This window comes from Cupressus sempervirens, chromosome 3, assembly GCF_028749045.1.
Source record: "Cupressus sempervirens isolate cs-2001-9-10 chromosome 3, ASM2874904v1, whole genome shotgun sequence".
Taxonomy (NCBI): domain Eukaryota; kingdom Viridiplantae; phylum Streptophyta; class Pinopsida; order Cupressales; family Cupressaceae; genus Cupressus; species Cupressus sempervirens.
In genome coordinates, this window is record NC_143120.1 from 420,762,764 (window position 1) to 420,777,493 (window position 14,730).

The following is a 14,730-nucleotide window of genomic DNA, read 5'->3' on the forward strand; positions in this document are numbered from 1 at the left end:
GGAACTAATGAAGCATATTAAAGGATTTGATAAACTTCCTTTGTAATTTCATTGCTCAGATCTTGGTAGTCTCAATTTTACTGGTTCTTACATACAAGGGCTAACTTTATAGGGCAAATAGATCATTTGTGCCTCAAAGGGTCAGGAAGCTTAAATGTTTCTTCACCAACATTGTATTATTTCAAGTACTCCCTTTAACACAATATGTGGTGTCATCCTAGCTTTTAGACTATCCTTATCATGAAGGATCTCATGTAAATAAAGGTACTTTTGTTGTCAAGAACATCTGATATGCTTAGGAAGTCATTGCATCATGGCTCATATGGAATAAATACAACTTCAAAATTGGGATTTATATCAACCAACATTTCTTATGGTGGTATATTGAGATTACTTTCTATTAATAACCCCTAGCTATAGTTCTTTATGGATGTGCCTTAAGGTTCTACAGATACGAGGTTTGCATTTTTCTTTATCTTTTCTCCAGAAAAGCTAGGGTTTGACTCCATCAATTATATAGAGCTAAATTCAATCTTAATAAGTAAGACATGCATTCTTACGAGGCTTCCTATGCTTTGGTTGTTCTGAATTATTTCACAAGATAGAAATTCATTGTACAAAGCCATGGTGATAGGAATAGAAGTGGTTCCCAAACACTTATTTAGGATTTACAAACCTGCGATGGTTATTCATGGCTCCATTGTCAGCAACATATAGTTACCTAGTTTAATGCAAGATAAATATTCAACCATCTAACTCTCATTGGACCCATTGGTTTCAAATATTTTGGCCCAACATTGTTGACAATATTGTCGAGCTCAAATTGATTTACTTTGTTTGGTGTCTTCTTGAACAAGGTCTCTTAACATGATCTTCACAAGTTCACTTGATGTCCTCTATTAGGGTTTTTGAATGAAATATCTACATTGTCCTTTATATGACCACTCAAAAAACATCAGATATTTCTTTTGATTTGTTCCTCAAGTCAAGTTAATTAGTGTTAGATTATGACTTTTTAAAGACATCTACCTTGAGCATTTTCCATGATATATGACAATTATAGGTGATTAACTTAAGATTGTAGCTACATAATCCTAGATACAATATACTTTCAAAGTGGGGATACTATTTTCAATTTGTAAAGATAATATTCTTTCTTTCTTTGGCGGTTCATACACTGATATATATATATATATATATATATATATATATATATATATATATATATATATATATATATATATATATATATATATATATATATATATATATATATATATATATATATATATATATATATATATATATATATATATATGCTAAAGCTACTATCCTTATTGGTTGTATGTTACATATTGAGGTCCAAGGTAATAAAGAGATTTCTCATTTAGAAACTCTAATTAAACAATGTAGGGGAGAGGAGCTACTCTACTTGCTCACCTTAACTTCACACTTTTCAAAATGCTATTTGAAAATTTTAAATTACTCTCATTTTTTTAGAGCAGGTTATTTGTCAAGTCCTTTATTTAAAAATAAAATTTCAAGCCCACACGGTCAAATATGATGCCACATCAACATGCTTTTTGTGGAAGTGTCAAAAATTGTTCCAAAAAGTGATAAGACCCACAGGTATATACCACATCATGTTTAATGGTGCACTAATGTGGCACCACATGAGTGGTTGCTTTTTGAAAATTTTTCCTCTCTCCATAGGGATATGCATTAATGAGACATTTTTAGTGCACCACTATAGGTCTGTTTTATTCACCTACGTGCCTGAAGTGTTCATCTAACAAATCACCTATTGGACCCCACTCATGTATTGGCTCCTCTCCCCCATTACTCGTCCTCCTATGGTCGTTTGTTTATCTCCTTTTAGTGCTTGTAAAGATGCTTCCCCAGCACAGGGCTATGAAGGATTGCTATATCAACATCCATAAACTTCAAATCATAGTTCTGAAGAATTTTGTTGTAGATCTCAAGGTTCTCCATATACTTGCGATCTTGTCTGTACATGTTTGTTTCAACAAATTGAACATAAAGATCCAAAAGACACTACGATAAATTAGAAACCTATATATTAAAGATTAATATCTTACAAATGTGTGGAATCCCTAAGCTTAGTGTCATCACTTATTCTCTTGCTAGTATATCCCGCACAACTTTGTGATTTGATCATTCTCATTATTATCTTTTAAGCTTAACATAAACTTCTCCAATATAATTCAGTTACACTATATTTTTCAGAAATTTTAAATCTTGTCTTTTCTTTTTAAATTTTATATATCAATTTAAGAACATAACACTATTCATCATAAAAATTTAAGGCGATACGAATACAGGCAAAAGTTTTATTTCGATCCAGAGGCATACTGCTGAAACAACGTACATCCCTGACCAGAGTAAAACTTGCCCTCGCACAGCAGGCGTTCGGCGTTTGGTAGTATTCAGATCAGCACCATCGTCAGGCCAAAGAAAAGTAATTCTCATCGGGTATGTCGAATAATTCAGGTTTTCCACCTCTCAGATGCCAATGGCAGACTAAATCCTAACATTTAAGCGGCTAAAACCCTAAACAACCACCTTAAGCAATAAAAACATGGCCTCAAAACTACTCTTCGTCAAACGGTTTTCTTATTGGGCCAAGGCAGTATCAACAGCTTCTTCTTCGTCTTCCACTTTTTTATCACCAGCTTCACTTTATGTTTCAAATGGGCTCTACCTTGGAGCAAGGAGTCTGCATCCAACAGCAGCATTTATTAATACTGGATGGAGTGAATTGAGCCATTACAATAGCCGCATTGGGAGGAGGAATATCACCCTTCTCGCGCTGAATGATTTGAGCGACAACAAGGGGTCCAGGAAGAAGAAGACGCGAAAGGGCAGAGGAATAGGTTCAGGGAAGGGGAAAACAGCAGGGAGAGGACACAAGGGGCAAAGGGCAAGAAGCGGTGTTAAGTTAGGCTTTGAAGGTGGCCAAACTCCTCTTCGAAGAAGGCTGCCAAAACGAGGTTTTAAGAACCCGTTCACTCTTCACTTCCAGGCATGCCTATCGTCTCTTATTTTTTTTCAAATAAACTTTTTAAAATACGTATTCTGTTTACTTTGTAGATCGTAAAAGTATATCCTGGATTTGGTCCTTTCTGGAGCACTTATGCAGTTAAAGTCATCCGGGACTTGCACGCTTCCTATTCCCGCAGGGTATGCTGCAATCAATGTTATCACTTAAGATTTTATGAGGTTATGTTGCAACCAGTATAGTTGGAATTTTGTACACAGCAACACTAAAAATTGTCCCTATGAGTATTTAAATCTGGACTTTGTAATGACGGCTGTGACAACTTACAAGTCCAGTCCATCCCATTGGATAAAATTTGGACTTAATCTTTCATATATGTGTTGCCTGTAAACGCCACCGTCCTAAGAGTGTATGGATAGCTCCATCACTCTTTGCACCCAGCTATGCATCGTATCACTACCTTTTTCATTGGTTTTAAAACATTGTCATTTAAATTTCTTAATAGTTCACAGTACATCATTTGTTGTAGGAAAGTTTCAGGATATAAACTTAGTGCATTGCAAACTTTTTAAATTATTTATATTTCAGGATCACTCTTTATGATCGATATCATATTTTATTTACAAGCTGTCTTACAGCAACTCATTTTTGGTTAGTATTTATCGAATTAAAGAATAAGAGTACTTTAACAACTTTACACGTGTACTGAATCCTTTTTTCTCTAAAGGTTTGTCTTGGGGAGTAGCCTTTACCTTTGATCCCACACAGCTGATGGTTATTGCATCTCTTCAGTCAAAAAATCACCCCGCATAGCCTTTTTTGGGATATGCTACATCCAATGTTGGAGATGGTATTTTACCCCATGGCATTCTGATAGTTCAACTGGGAGTTAGCCATGAAAGCTTCAGTTGTGACCACTTAAGCTTTTCCCACTGGACTATTTATGCACTTGATTTGTAAATATGCAGTATTTGAAAACAATGTCATCCAAGGGCTACATTGTTGATGTTTATAGCTGCAGGAGATATCCTGATTATCTGCATGGTGCTATTTCATATACTCACATTTAGAAATACGAAGAGACGTGTTTCACAGTATGAAGTGACATGCTTTTGGAAATATGACGAGACACACATTTGGAATATGAAGAGACTTTTGGTTATGATACGAAGAGTCTGTCAATTCTAGATATATATCATTGCTTTGTGTGAGAGTATTGTATTCACTTTCATTTGAAGCATTGTACTCAAACCTCTATTACTTAATAAAAGAGATATATTTTTTGGTGGGGCTGGGTTTTTCCTTCTCAAGTTGGAGAGTTTTCCCAGGATAAACTGTTGCATCTTTCTGTGACTTAGTGTTCTCTATTTTTGTTTTTTGTTGTTTATCTTTATATCTGGGCATAACATTAACATGGTATCAGAGCAGGATGGATAGCAACGAATAAGGGAGATTCTTTTGCTCATTTTTGGACCTGGCTCAATAGCTTCATACTCTTTGTAATGATTTTGTTAGTCTTGAACTGTGAAAATATTTGTCTTCCGCTCTTGAAATTCTATGTTGTCTGTTGATTCACCTTTCTCTCTTGTTGGTGCATCCAATGTATTCATTTTTTGGCATCTATGCATGTTGATGCAACATTGCATACGTCTTTGATTGACTGACAGAGTTAATTGTCATTTTAGGGAAAATGAAGTGCTGATGGTTCATTTACTGGAGTTGTCGTTTTGTTCTCAACTTCTGTTGATTCATTTATAATTTTATATTATTAGTTCTTCAATATGGTCAGTTCTTTGATTACATCCTTCTAATTACTGTTGTTTCTGTTTTCTTATTATCAAGTTATCATCGATATCTCTTCAGTTTTGGCCTTTTGTGTTATATAGCAATGTCTGATTATCATCGCGTGGTTTTTCAGAACCAGGTTGATGTTGAGATCATTAATGGGAAGAAAGTTCAGGGGAGGTAGTCGTATGTTTCGTGTCTTCGTTTTTCTGATATATTCTTGTTCTAAGAATACAAGTACTGTGAGATAATCACAATTTTTGGCATGACCAAATTAGATGATCTCTGCATAATCATCAAGCTATGTTATTTGCAATCAGAGATGGTTAGACTCTTTAAAAAATTTAGCAGGCTTATTGATTGATTAGCCTTGAAGACGTCAATCATAAGTAAGAGTGTTGTGTTTGTTTTAAAGATATCTATTATTGTGAGTATCTTGGCATCTGATAGTTATCTGTTTTGCTTTATTGTAAAACTTGTGTTATCTGGAAAAAGTCTATTCAGATGATGTTTTAGCAATGATTGGGAAGTCCATGGGTGTTGGTGATTCTTTAGGCAGAATATCATGGGATTATTGTGCATCGACAAAACATAGTATTGAGATTTCTCTTTGTAGTGGGAAGAACTCTCCATTTGGAGATCATCCGTGCTGTGGGAAGTATAGGCACTATAGTGATCATTCAAAGGTGTTCTTGCAAAGCCTTGTGGTATGTGTTTGTGTTACAATTGATGGATTGTGAGAAAGATTTGAATTTTTTTGGAGAAGTATTTAATGTTCATGAATTTTAATGTGATTAATAATTCATACATTAGAATCAGTGAATTATGTAGACTTCTAGCATTGGTATACATAATTGCTAATCCCTTCGTGTTAGGTTTATTCTATGAACTATTGCTAATCTCTCTAAATGTATCTAGGATGGATTGAGGAGCACATTGAGAGATTGTAGTCAAGGAGAGAGAATTTGATGCAGTCTGTGAGGAAGTCACGCTGTCCCTATTGAGATGGAGTCTCAACATTCAAATGATTTTTTATGTGCTTTAATGAGGTCTTCTCTGCAAGGGAGAAGTTCAAGGTGCAATGCCTTCGTAACGAGTTCTTCTCTGTGAGGGAGAATTTTGAGGTGCAATCCCTTGTTAATGAGTTCTTCTCAGTGAGGGGGAAGTTCGAGGTGCAATCCTTGTTAATGAGTTCTTCTCTATGATGGAGAAGTTCGAGGTGCAATTCCTTGTGAATGAGTTCTTCTTTGTAAGGGAGAAGTTTGAGGTGTAATCCCTTGTTAATGCATTCTTCTTTGCAAGAGAAATTTGAGGTGAAATTCCTTGTTCCCCCCTCAAGGAGTAGCCATGGTGGATCCACCCTCTAGGAGTCGCCATGGTGTATCCACCTTCTGGGAGTAGCCATGGTGGAAGTCATGTGTAAGACTCCATGACTTAGTTTTTTGATTCTTCATCATCTCATGGTGAATGTCATGTTGAGATGACTATATCTTGTTGAGAAAAAATTGTGATAGAGTTTTGTTGTGGACACACATGAGTGTAGCCATTATGGTTGTCATGATGACTTGAAATTTGCAAATGATATCTTCTTTGCTAAGAGGGAGTGTTGATGTTTGTAGTTCAGGGAGACATCCTGATTATTTGCTTGGTGCTCTTTCATATACTCAAATTTGGAAATTTGAAGAGACATGCGTTGGAGAATATGAAGAGACCTACATTTGGAAATATGAAGAGACACAAATTTGGAAAATGACGAGACTTTTGGTTATGATATGAAGACTCTCTCTATTCTAGATATATATCATTGCTTTGTGTGATGAGCATTATACCTAGTTAGAAGCATTGTACTCAGACCTCTATTACTTAATGAAAGAGATATATTTCTTTGGTGTGGTTGGGTTTTTCCCCTAAAGTTGGAGGGCTTCCCTAGGATAAACTATTCTAGATATATGTCATTACTTTGTGTGATGAGCATTGTATTCAGTTATAAGCATTGTACTCAAACCTCTATGACTTAATGAAAGAGATATATTCTTTGGTGTGGTTGCGTTTTTCCCCTCAAGTTGGAGGGTTTTCCCAAGGTAAATCGTTGTGTCTTAGTGTTATTTATTTTTGTTTATTGTTGTATATCTTTATTTTTGGGCATAACATTAACACACATGTCTACTATTGCGATGCTCACTTATTTTTTTTGGTAATATTTTGGTTTTTTGATATTTTGAAAAACAAACAAACTTTAGCAGTAACTGAAACTCATAATATAAATGTTAATCACAGCTTTCAAGTTGGAAGTTTCACGATTTGCCATAAATATACAGCAGTAACAAGATTAATATTGCTAAACCCCAATGTGGGAAATGCCTACAATACTTATATGTTATCTGGATAATTACAATTTCTTAGATAAACTCACAAGTGGACAAATGATCAAATCTGTGCAATATGGCTGCTTTATGGCACTCCAGATGAATTCTCAGCACTCTAGAAGTTCAATATAGCACTACAGGTATCTGATATAACTAGATGGTGAATTGCCTTTTAGGGAATCTTTCACGAATATAAATTTTCTAATACATTAGATGGTGATTATTAAAGGTGGTGTTATACAGGTTTTTCAATTTTTGGTTCTCTTTTATGTATATTGCTTCAAAAGAGATAAGTATTAGAGATCCTTTTTTTTTGATGGAGGGTTCAGACCTGCGAGGTAGCTTAGCAAAGACAGAAGGCCTGTGAGCTACCAACCAGTGAAGGTCACCAATTAAACGATTTAGGAACCCTATATGGGTCCACTCATGCCTGAAACCTCTTTGGCTTAGAGCCAAGGAGTGAGGGGCATCCACGCTGTGAAAATCAACTGGGGCACGATCCCTACCTCATCCTGTATGGGGTCGGAGCCTTGCACTCAGCAAGACTTGACCCTTGGTGGGCTCTTTGTGAGCCATTTAACTTCACTAGTAGACCAAGGGCCCATTAACAAGTATTAGGGATCTCGATTCTTGTTATATAACTAAAAATAATGTTCTCTTAATAATGATATTTATGATAAGTTGATTTTATCTCTCTTCGTTATAGGATTCAATGAGAAAAGCAATAAGAAGAGGATGTTGCAAGAGGGAGATGTTGAATTTTAGAGGGAGATTTTAGCTTCAGAGGGAGGCTTCATAATTAAGAGAGAGTGCTTATGGAATCCCCTTCATTTTCATATATGCGTATAATGCTTGTGGTATTTTTATAATTTGAGATGTAAATGGAACTAAGTCTTATTTTGTTTTGCCTATTTCTATATTTGTGTGAATAAATGAGATTGTAAGATTAGCTATGATAACTCTTTCACTATGCGATAGTGAACATCATGTTGAGAGAGTCCATGATGTCATCATGTTGAGAGATTCCATGATGGGAGTTGGATGTCATGTTGAAAGATTCCATGACAGTTCACATTGAGAGAGTTTGTGATTAAAGGCTTAGCTGCGAGTCTTACAAATCTGTCATGTTGAGTGATTCCATGATTATTAACAATGAGTAATTGTTCCAGGTTTTCATGTTGAAGTGACTCTAGGAATGTGAGTAATTATTACAGGTTTTCATGTTGAGTGATTCCGTGAATTTTATAGGATCTATGTGATGAGATTTTATCATTGACATTTTGGTTGCAGTCTTGTGTTATTGTTCAACTAAAGACCTCTCTCTGGCTAAGAGGGAGTGTTGAAGTTTGTAGCTATGATAGAGATCTTTATCTCTGGTAATATGGATGTTATTACCGTTATTGTCATCATCAGCTGAAAAGGACACTTATGTTTAAATTATAATATTAAATGTAACAATATGTGTCATTCGACATGCATTGAGGTGTGAAAATTCGAAGAGTTGTATTTGCAATTGTAATAAAGGGTCATGTTTTGGGAAATTGGATAGACTTTCGGCTGGAATGTGAAGAGTCTTCCTTAAGTTATATATATCTCATCAAGCGATAGGCATTGTACACTTGAACTTTTATGATCAATAAAATGCCTTTTTTGTTGTGTGGCTGGGTTTTCCTAGGATATTTCTGGTGCTTATTGTTTCATTTTTGCTCTTTCTTATTGTTGTTTATCATCATTGATTTTTGGGCTCAAAAACTTAACACCTTCATTGTAGACAACCTCAACTTACTGAATTCTACATTTAGAGAATCGGGTTTAAACTACTAGAATAATTGTTACATATTGAAGGAGTTTATTTTAAAGGAAGCAAATATTATTATTCCTCAGTGTTTCCCTTGATACGACTCTCATGATATTTCCACTTATAGAATCTCATTAAAGGAACATTATATTTGATCAATTTCTCTATTTTTTTAATTCATTTAGATGATAGCAAAGACTATATGTTTTATAGTTGGAGAATATATATACCTATTTCAGGAATTAAAATAAGATATACAATTCATTACAATATTAATCCTTGGAGAGAGGGACAACAAAAGTGATTTCATAATGGAAACAAGTTGAAACCATAATTGAGAATTCTAGAGCAAATTGATTGAAAGCCCACATGGGGACATTACAGTAGCATTAGAGCATGATCTTGCCATCCTGTGGGGTAAAAGAGGATATTGAAAATAATTTTTATGAAAAAAGAATGTCAAAAGCCAGTGGAGTTTCAAAGAGGTTCAATCGCAGCCGTACCAACAATCTAAAAAATCAATGATGTATAAATTGTGATTAATATATCTATGAATTTATTGTTATTAGTATTTAAAGAGATAAAACAAATAAAGGGGAAAAGCGCTGCAATGAAGGGAGAATCACAAAGGGCACCCTATTGCAGTAGTAGATTGGGAGAACCGCTACAAGGGCACTTCACTATACTGCAATTTAGGGAGAACCACTAATGGAACCCTATTGCTGGTACCTTCCCAAGGCTACAATTAAGGGAGAATCGCTAGGGCACCCTATTGCAGCAGCATGTTCAAGGGTGAATTGCTATAAGGGCATCTACTGCTTTGTGATTAAGGGAGAACCGCTATGGCACCCTATTGCAGAAGAAACCAAGGTTGCAATTAAGGTAGAATTGTGAAAGGCACCCCATTGCAGCGACAATTTAAGGGAGAACTGATATAAGGGAACCCTATTGCATTGTTGATTGATGGAGAATTGCTAAGGGCACCCTATTGTAGAAGTAGTTGAGGGAGAACCGCTAAGGGCATCTTATTGCAGTAGTAGTTAAGGGAGAACTATTAGTAGGACACAATACTACATTGTGATTAAGGGGGAATTGCTAGGACACCCCACTACAAGGGAGAGGTTTCATCTCTGAATGCCAAGAAGAGAGATTTATTTTCTAGGAAGGACAGATATACCAAATTTTGGATATCCATAAGGACTTGGGAGAAGATTGTTGTATTGAGATGGTGTCACAGTTTGAGGACTGTTCTAATATGGTAGTTAGAACCCCAGTAGGTCCTCCCTAGAGTTCTTGGAACTTGATTACGAACCCCTCCCTAAGGATTATTCATCAAGGCTCATCATGGAACAAGTGAGAAAGGAAGTTCTACATCACATTAAGATAAGTTCAATCTTTGAATTATTCTTAATATTTTAAATTAAATATTATGATATTTAGATTTGATGAATCCGTATTTGTAAAGCAGTTCTAACCTTAGTGGAAATTATCATTCCAGGGTTGTCATATTGGAGGTCAGAGTTATATAGTAAGACATCACACATACCTAAAGTTTGAATTGCTTTAGGACAAGCAATTTCGGGGAGGGGGGCTGCGATGTCCCCCATCTGGAAGACTAAATTCAATAAATAACAGCACAATAATAACTATGATTAGTTAATTATAATAATTGATATTTACATTTAATAAATATATTATTTTTAATAATAATTGACAATATACAGTAAGAATTTATTATAAGCAATGAATTTTAATATATACAAATAATTAACAATATCTAATAATAATATTTAATTAACAAGAATATCATTAAAGAAGTTATAAATTAAACTATATAAAATCTAATATATTCCTTCGACTAACTAAAGACTGCTGCGACCAAAGGTTGTGACCCAGTAATGAGATATTATAAAGGGAGTAAAACAGGGATTTGTGGAGGGAATTATCACAACCTCAGCCACTTGAATCATCTCATATTGGACCAGTCAGTAATAAGGATTGAGACAATACAGGGGAGTCATTTTAGATGGGCCAAACCAAATACTGTATTTAATATTTGCACATTTCTGCATTGCAGGTGCACTGACAGACTTCCCAGCTAGCATTACACATATAGTACTTGGACAGTTGGATCTCACTCAATTGAAAAGATAGAAAAGAAGATATCAAGACAAAATTCATACACTAAGCACTTATGAACAGGAGATCCAATCTTGGAGAGGAAGGAGGACACTAAAGATTTATGAGAGAAAATAAGGATTCAGCGATACGAGTTCAGTCAGCCTTAAAAAAACATACAATCAGTGAACAAACTACTAATTTATCGAGCAGCAGAAGAGTTTGGACTTACTTGCAGCAATCAAAGGAGGAATACAGTCTAGTCCATTCGGGAGAAAAAGATAGCAACCCACTCAGCATAGGGGGAAGCAGACAGTATAAATGTCAATTCAACAATTATAGTCAGCCGGCATCAATCTCAAAAGAACTATAATGAAGTTTGCAGTAATATACTTGAATAGCATTGAATTGTAATTGTGTTGGAGCTTAGCGTTACCAAGACACAGAGAGATTTCATTTAAAGTTATATAAAATGATTACCTTAAGACGGACAATCAATCACGTCAACATCAACTGGGTGATTGATATATGGAATTGTGGACCAGAAAATATATAGTTAAGAATACATGCTAGGCATCAAAGAGAACCATTGACTAAGTATTAAACAAGAGATAAGAATTATATGCAAGCAGGCAATGGATAAATGTCGAGCATAGCATAGAATTAGTAAACAAGCATTGAATACCTCTGAGGGTACATTTAGCAATCAAACCAATCGGTAATAATAAAAGAATACATTCAGTATATATTAGAAAGACAACCGGCATTTGAATATCTAAAACAACATTTGAATATTTTAAGTATAAAGGGATTAATCATAAATATAATCAATATCCAGTCTACTGTCCTTTCATTCCAGACAACCTCCACTTACTGAATTCCACATTAAGAGAATTGGGTTTAAACTACTACTAAAATAATTGTTACATATTGAAGGAGTTTATTCTAAAGGAAGCATATATTATTATCCCTCAGTTTCCCTTGATACGACTCTCATGATATTTCCACTTATAGAATCTCACTAAAAGAATGTTATATTTGATCAACTTCTCTATTGTCTAATTCATTTAGACAATAACAGAGACATTAAATGTTTAATAGTTGGAGAACTTATATACCCATTTGAAGAATTTCTAAAGGAAGCAAATATTATTATCCCTCAGTTTCCCTTGATACGACTCTCCTGATATTTCCACTTATAGAATCTCCCTAAAAGAATGTTATATTTGATCAACTTCTCTATTGTCTAATTCATTTAGACAATAACACAGACAATAATTGTTTAATAGTTGGAGAACTTATATACCCATTTGAGGAATTAAAATAAGATATACAATTCATTGCAATATTAATCCTTGGGGAGAATGACAAAAAAAAGTAATTTCACAAAGGACATACAAGGTGAGACCATAATTGGAAATTCTAGAGCAAACTGAGGAAGAGCCCACATGGGGACATTATATCTACACTGAGTTATCTTCTCCATGAAGATGAAAGACAATGCTATGCCTATCTCCCCCTGAATTTGTGTGCCTTTATAAGATACCACTTCCCAACTTCTGTCTGAGATACTTCTCCACTTTGACATACTATTCTGCTTCCCCAATGTCTCTCAGTGTCTGTTCCATGATACCACTCCTATGAAATCTGCCTCTGCTGTGTTTTCTACCTCCACAACAGGAACTTGCATGCAATATGACAGTACTGTAATCATGACATACTGTCTGTCAAATTTGCATCTTCACCTTTGCTGCTTGCACAATGTTTAGCCTGATTTGTCACATATAGTAGGTTGCTAAACGTTGACTGTACAATGATTGATTGTCAATGGTTCATGTGGCCCTTTCTTTTATGCCATAATGAACTTTCATCTACTCATCCCATAAGGAATCTTTCTCCATTGATCTTACTAATGGTATACATTATTGGCTGTATTTGCATTTGCAACACGTTTCCCTGTACTTTCTTTTCTGATTTGACAACCTTCATCATGAAATGTGAGTGTGTCCTTGGTCACACTTTTGACTCAGAAGATTATGTTTCATCCTGTCAACTTAATATATTTTCACTATTTGTTTTTCCATTTCCAAGACTCAGAGTATTGTTATCATTTTTCGCCCCGCCAAGATTCAAATTTCAAACGTCCAGCCCGTCCAACGGCTAATTCCCAAAGATAATACTATTTTAATGCCAACCCTTATAACATGGTTCTACGGCCCGCAGGTTCTCCATCGTCAGATCTAAGGCAGATCTACGGTTGGCGCTGTCTCGCTATGGCGAAGTTGTGCGAGATTTATGTTAGCGACATGGCGCCCGGAGGACACGTGTCTGGTGGGTCCAGCTTGCAGGGCAGCATGTTTCGGCGGGTCCGAAAAGTTCCACGGCACCGTGGGCGCTATGTCGCTATCGTGTGTTGGCCGGAAAATCTTCATAGCGACATAGCGCCCGACCGACCGGAGGTTGTTTCTACGGTGAGTCCCAGTGTCGGCGGCAAGGTTCGCGGCAACGGAAGAGATCAACGGCAAGAACTTCAGGCAAATGAGTTGGGTCCCATTCCGTACTCTGATTGCCCAGTTGGAAGGGTCCTTGATCCACGCTAGCAAATCAGAACATGCCACATCTGCAAGGAAGAGCTACTCAATGAGTCAAGGCAGTACAAGTCACTAGGACGATGCTACGTGGACCAGTGTGGGGACGCCATGTGTATTATGGGGCCAGGGTTTCTAATGTGATCGTCAGATTAGGGCAAGTCTTCGTGGCCGTAGGATCAAAGTCAGGTCGACGGTTGGTGCTATCTCGCCTTCCGAAGTTGCATGGAGAATATGATGGCGACATAGCGCCCTTCTGCCACATGTCCGGTGAGTCTCAGATGTCAGCAAGGATTCGTCAGACGGCGATACGTGGCCGGTTCCTATTCATTGATGCACTGAGGAACAGTATCTATCGCTTGCCGTCAGATCAAGGAAGATCAACGGAAGGCGCCATGTCGCCATGGTGAAGTTGTGCGATCTTTACCATAGCGACATGGCCCCTTTCGCCACGTGTCAGCAGGGCCAAGTTGCACCAAGGTACGTCTGTCAAGTTTTGCCAAGTGTCATTCAGGTGTGTTGCGGTTGCTGAGGTGGCGCCAGATATGATGGGCCCGGGGTAAGGATAGCACAGAACATGACGAGTCTTCATGATCGTCAGATCAGGGCAGATCAACGGAAGGCGCTGTCTCGCTATGGTGAAGTTGTGCGATCTTTACCATAGCGACATAGCGTCTTGCTGACATGTGTCTCGTTGGCAGACCAGGGTTGACGGTCAGCGGCTGGTAGTTAATGTCGCGGTCAGGTTTGTAATTGCTGCAGTTAATGATAACAGTTCGGGGGTGGTGCGGTTAGTTCAATAAGAGGGTGGTCAACACAGGAAGACTTAGCAGGGTGGCAAAAGGGTAAAAAGCTATTGGTCCACGCGGCTCATTCTGTTGCCAAGGATACGTTGACTTGTCGGCTCTGCTGATTCATGCACCAAAAAGGGAAAACCGAGGGTTATCTTGCCGATCTGATCTTCATGATCAATCCCGACCTACCCGGAATGAATGCAGAATGAGGAAGAACACTCCACCGTCTCAGTCGATCCATCTACCCAGTCAGAACATCGAT

The 14,730-nt window shown here is 36.7% G+C and overlaps 1 protein-coding gene across 1 annotated transcript in view; it reads left to right on the plus strand.

Annotated features, from left to right (window-relative positions):
• Nucleotides 1-2,311: 2,311 nt before the first annotated feature.
• The window catches only part of LOC149566822 (Ribosomal protein L18e/L15 superfamily protein), a 38,654-nt gene continuing 26,235 nt past the window's right edge, over nt 2,312-14,730 (plus strand). Inside the window, exon 1 of the mRNA XM_089820146.1 lies at nt 2,312-3,043. Coding sequence (XP_089676272.1) covers nt 2,600-3,043 — 444 coding nt within the window. The 5' untranslated portion in view covers nt 2,312-2,599. The remainder of the gene's footprint in view (nt 3,044-14,730) is intronic.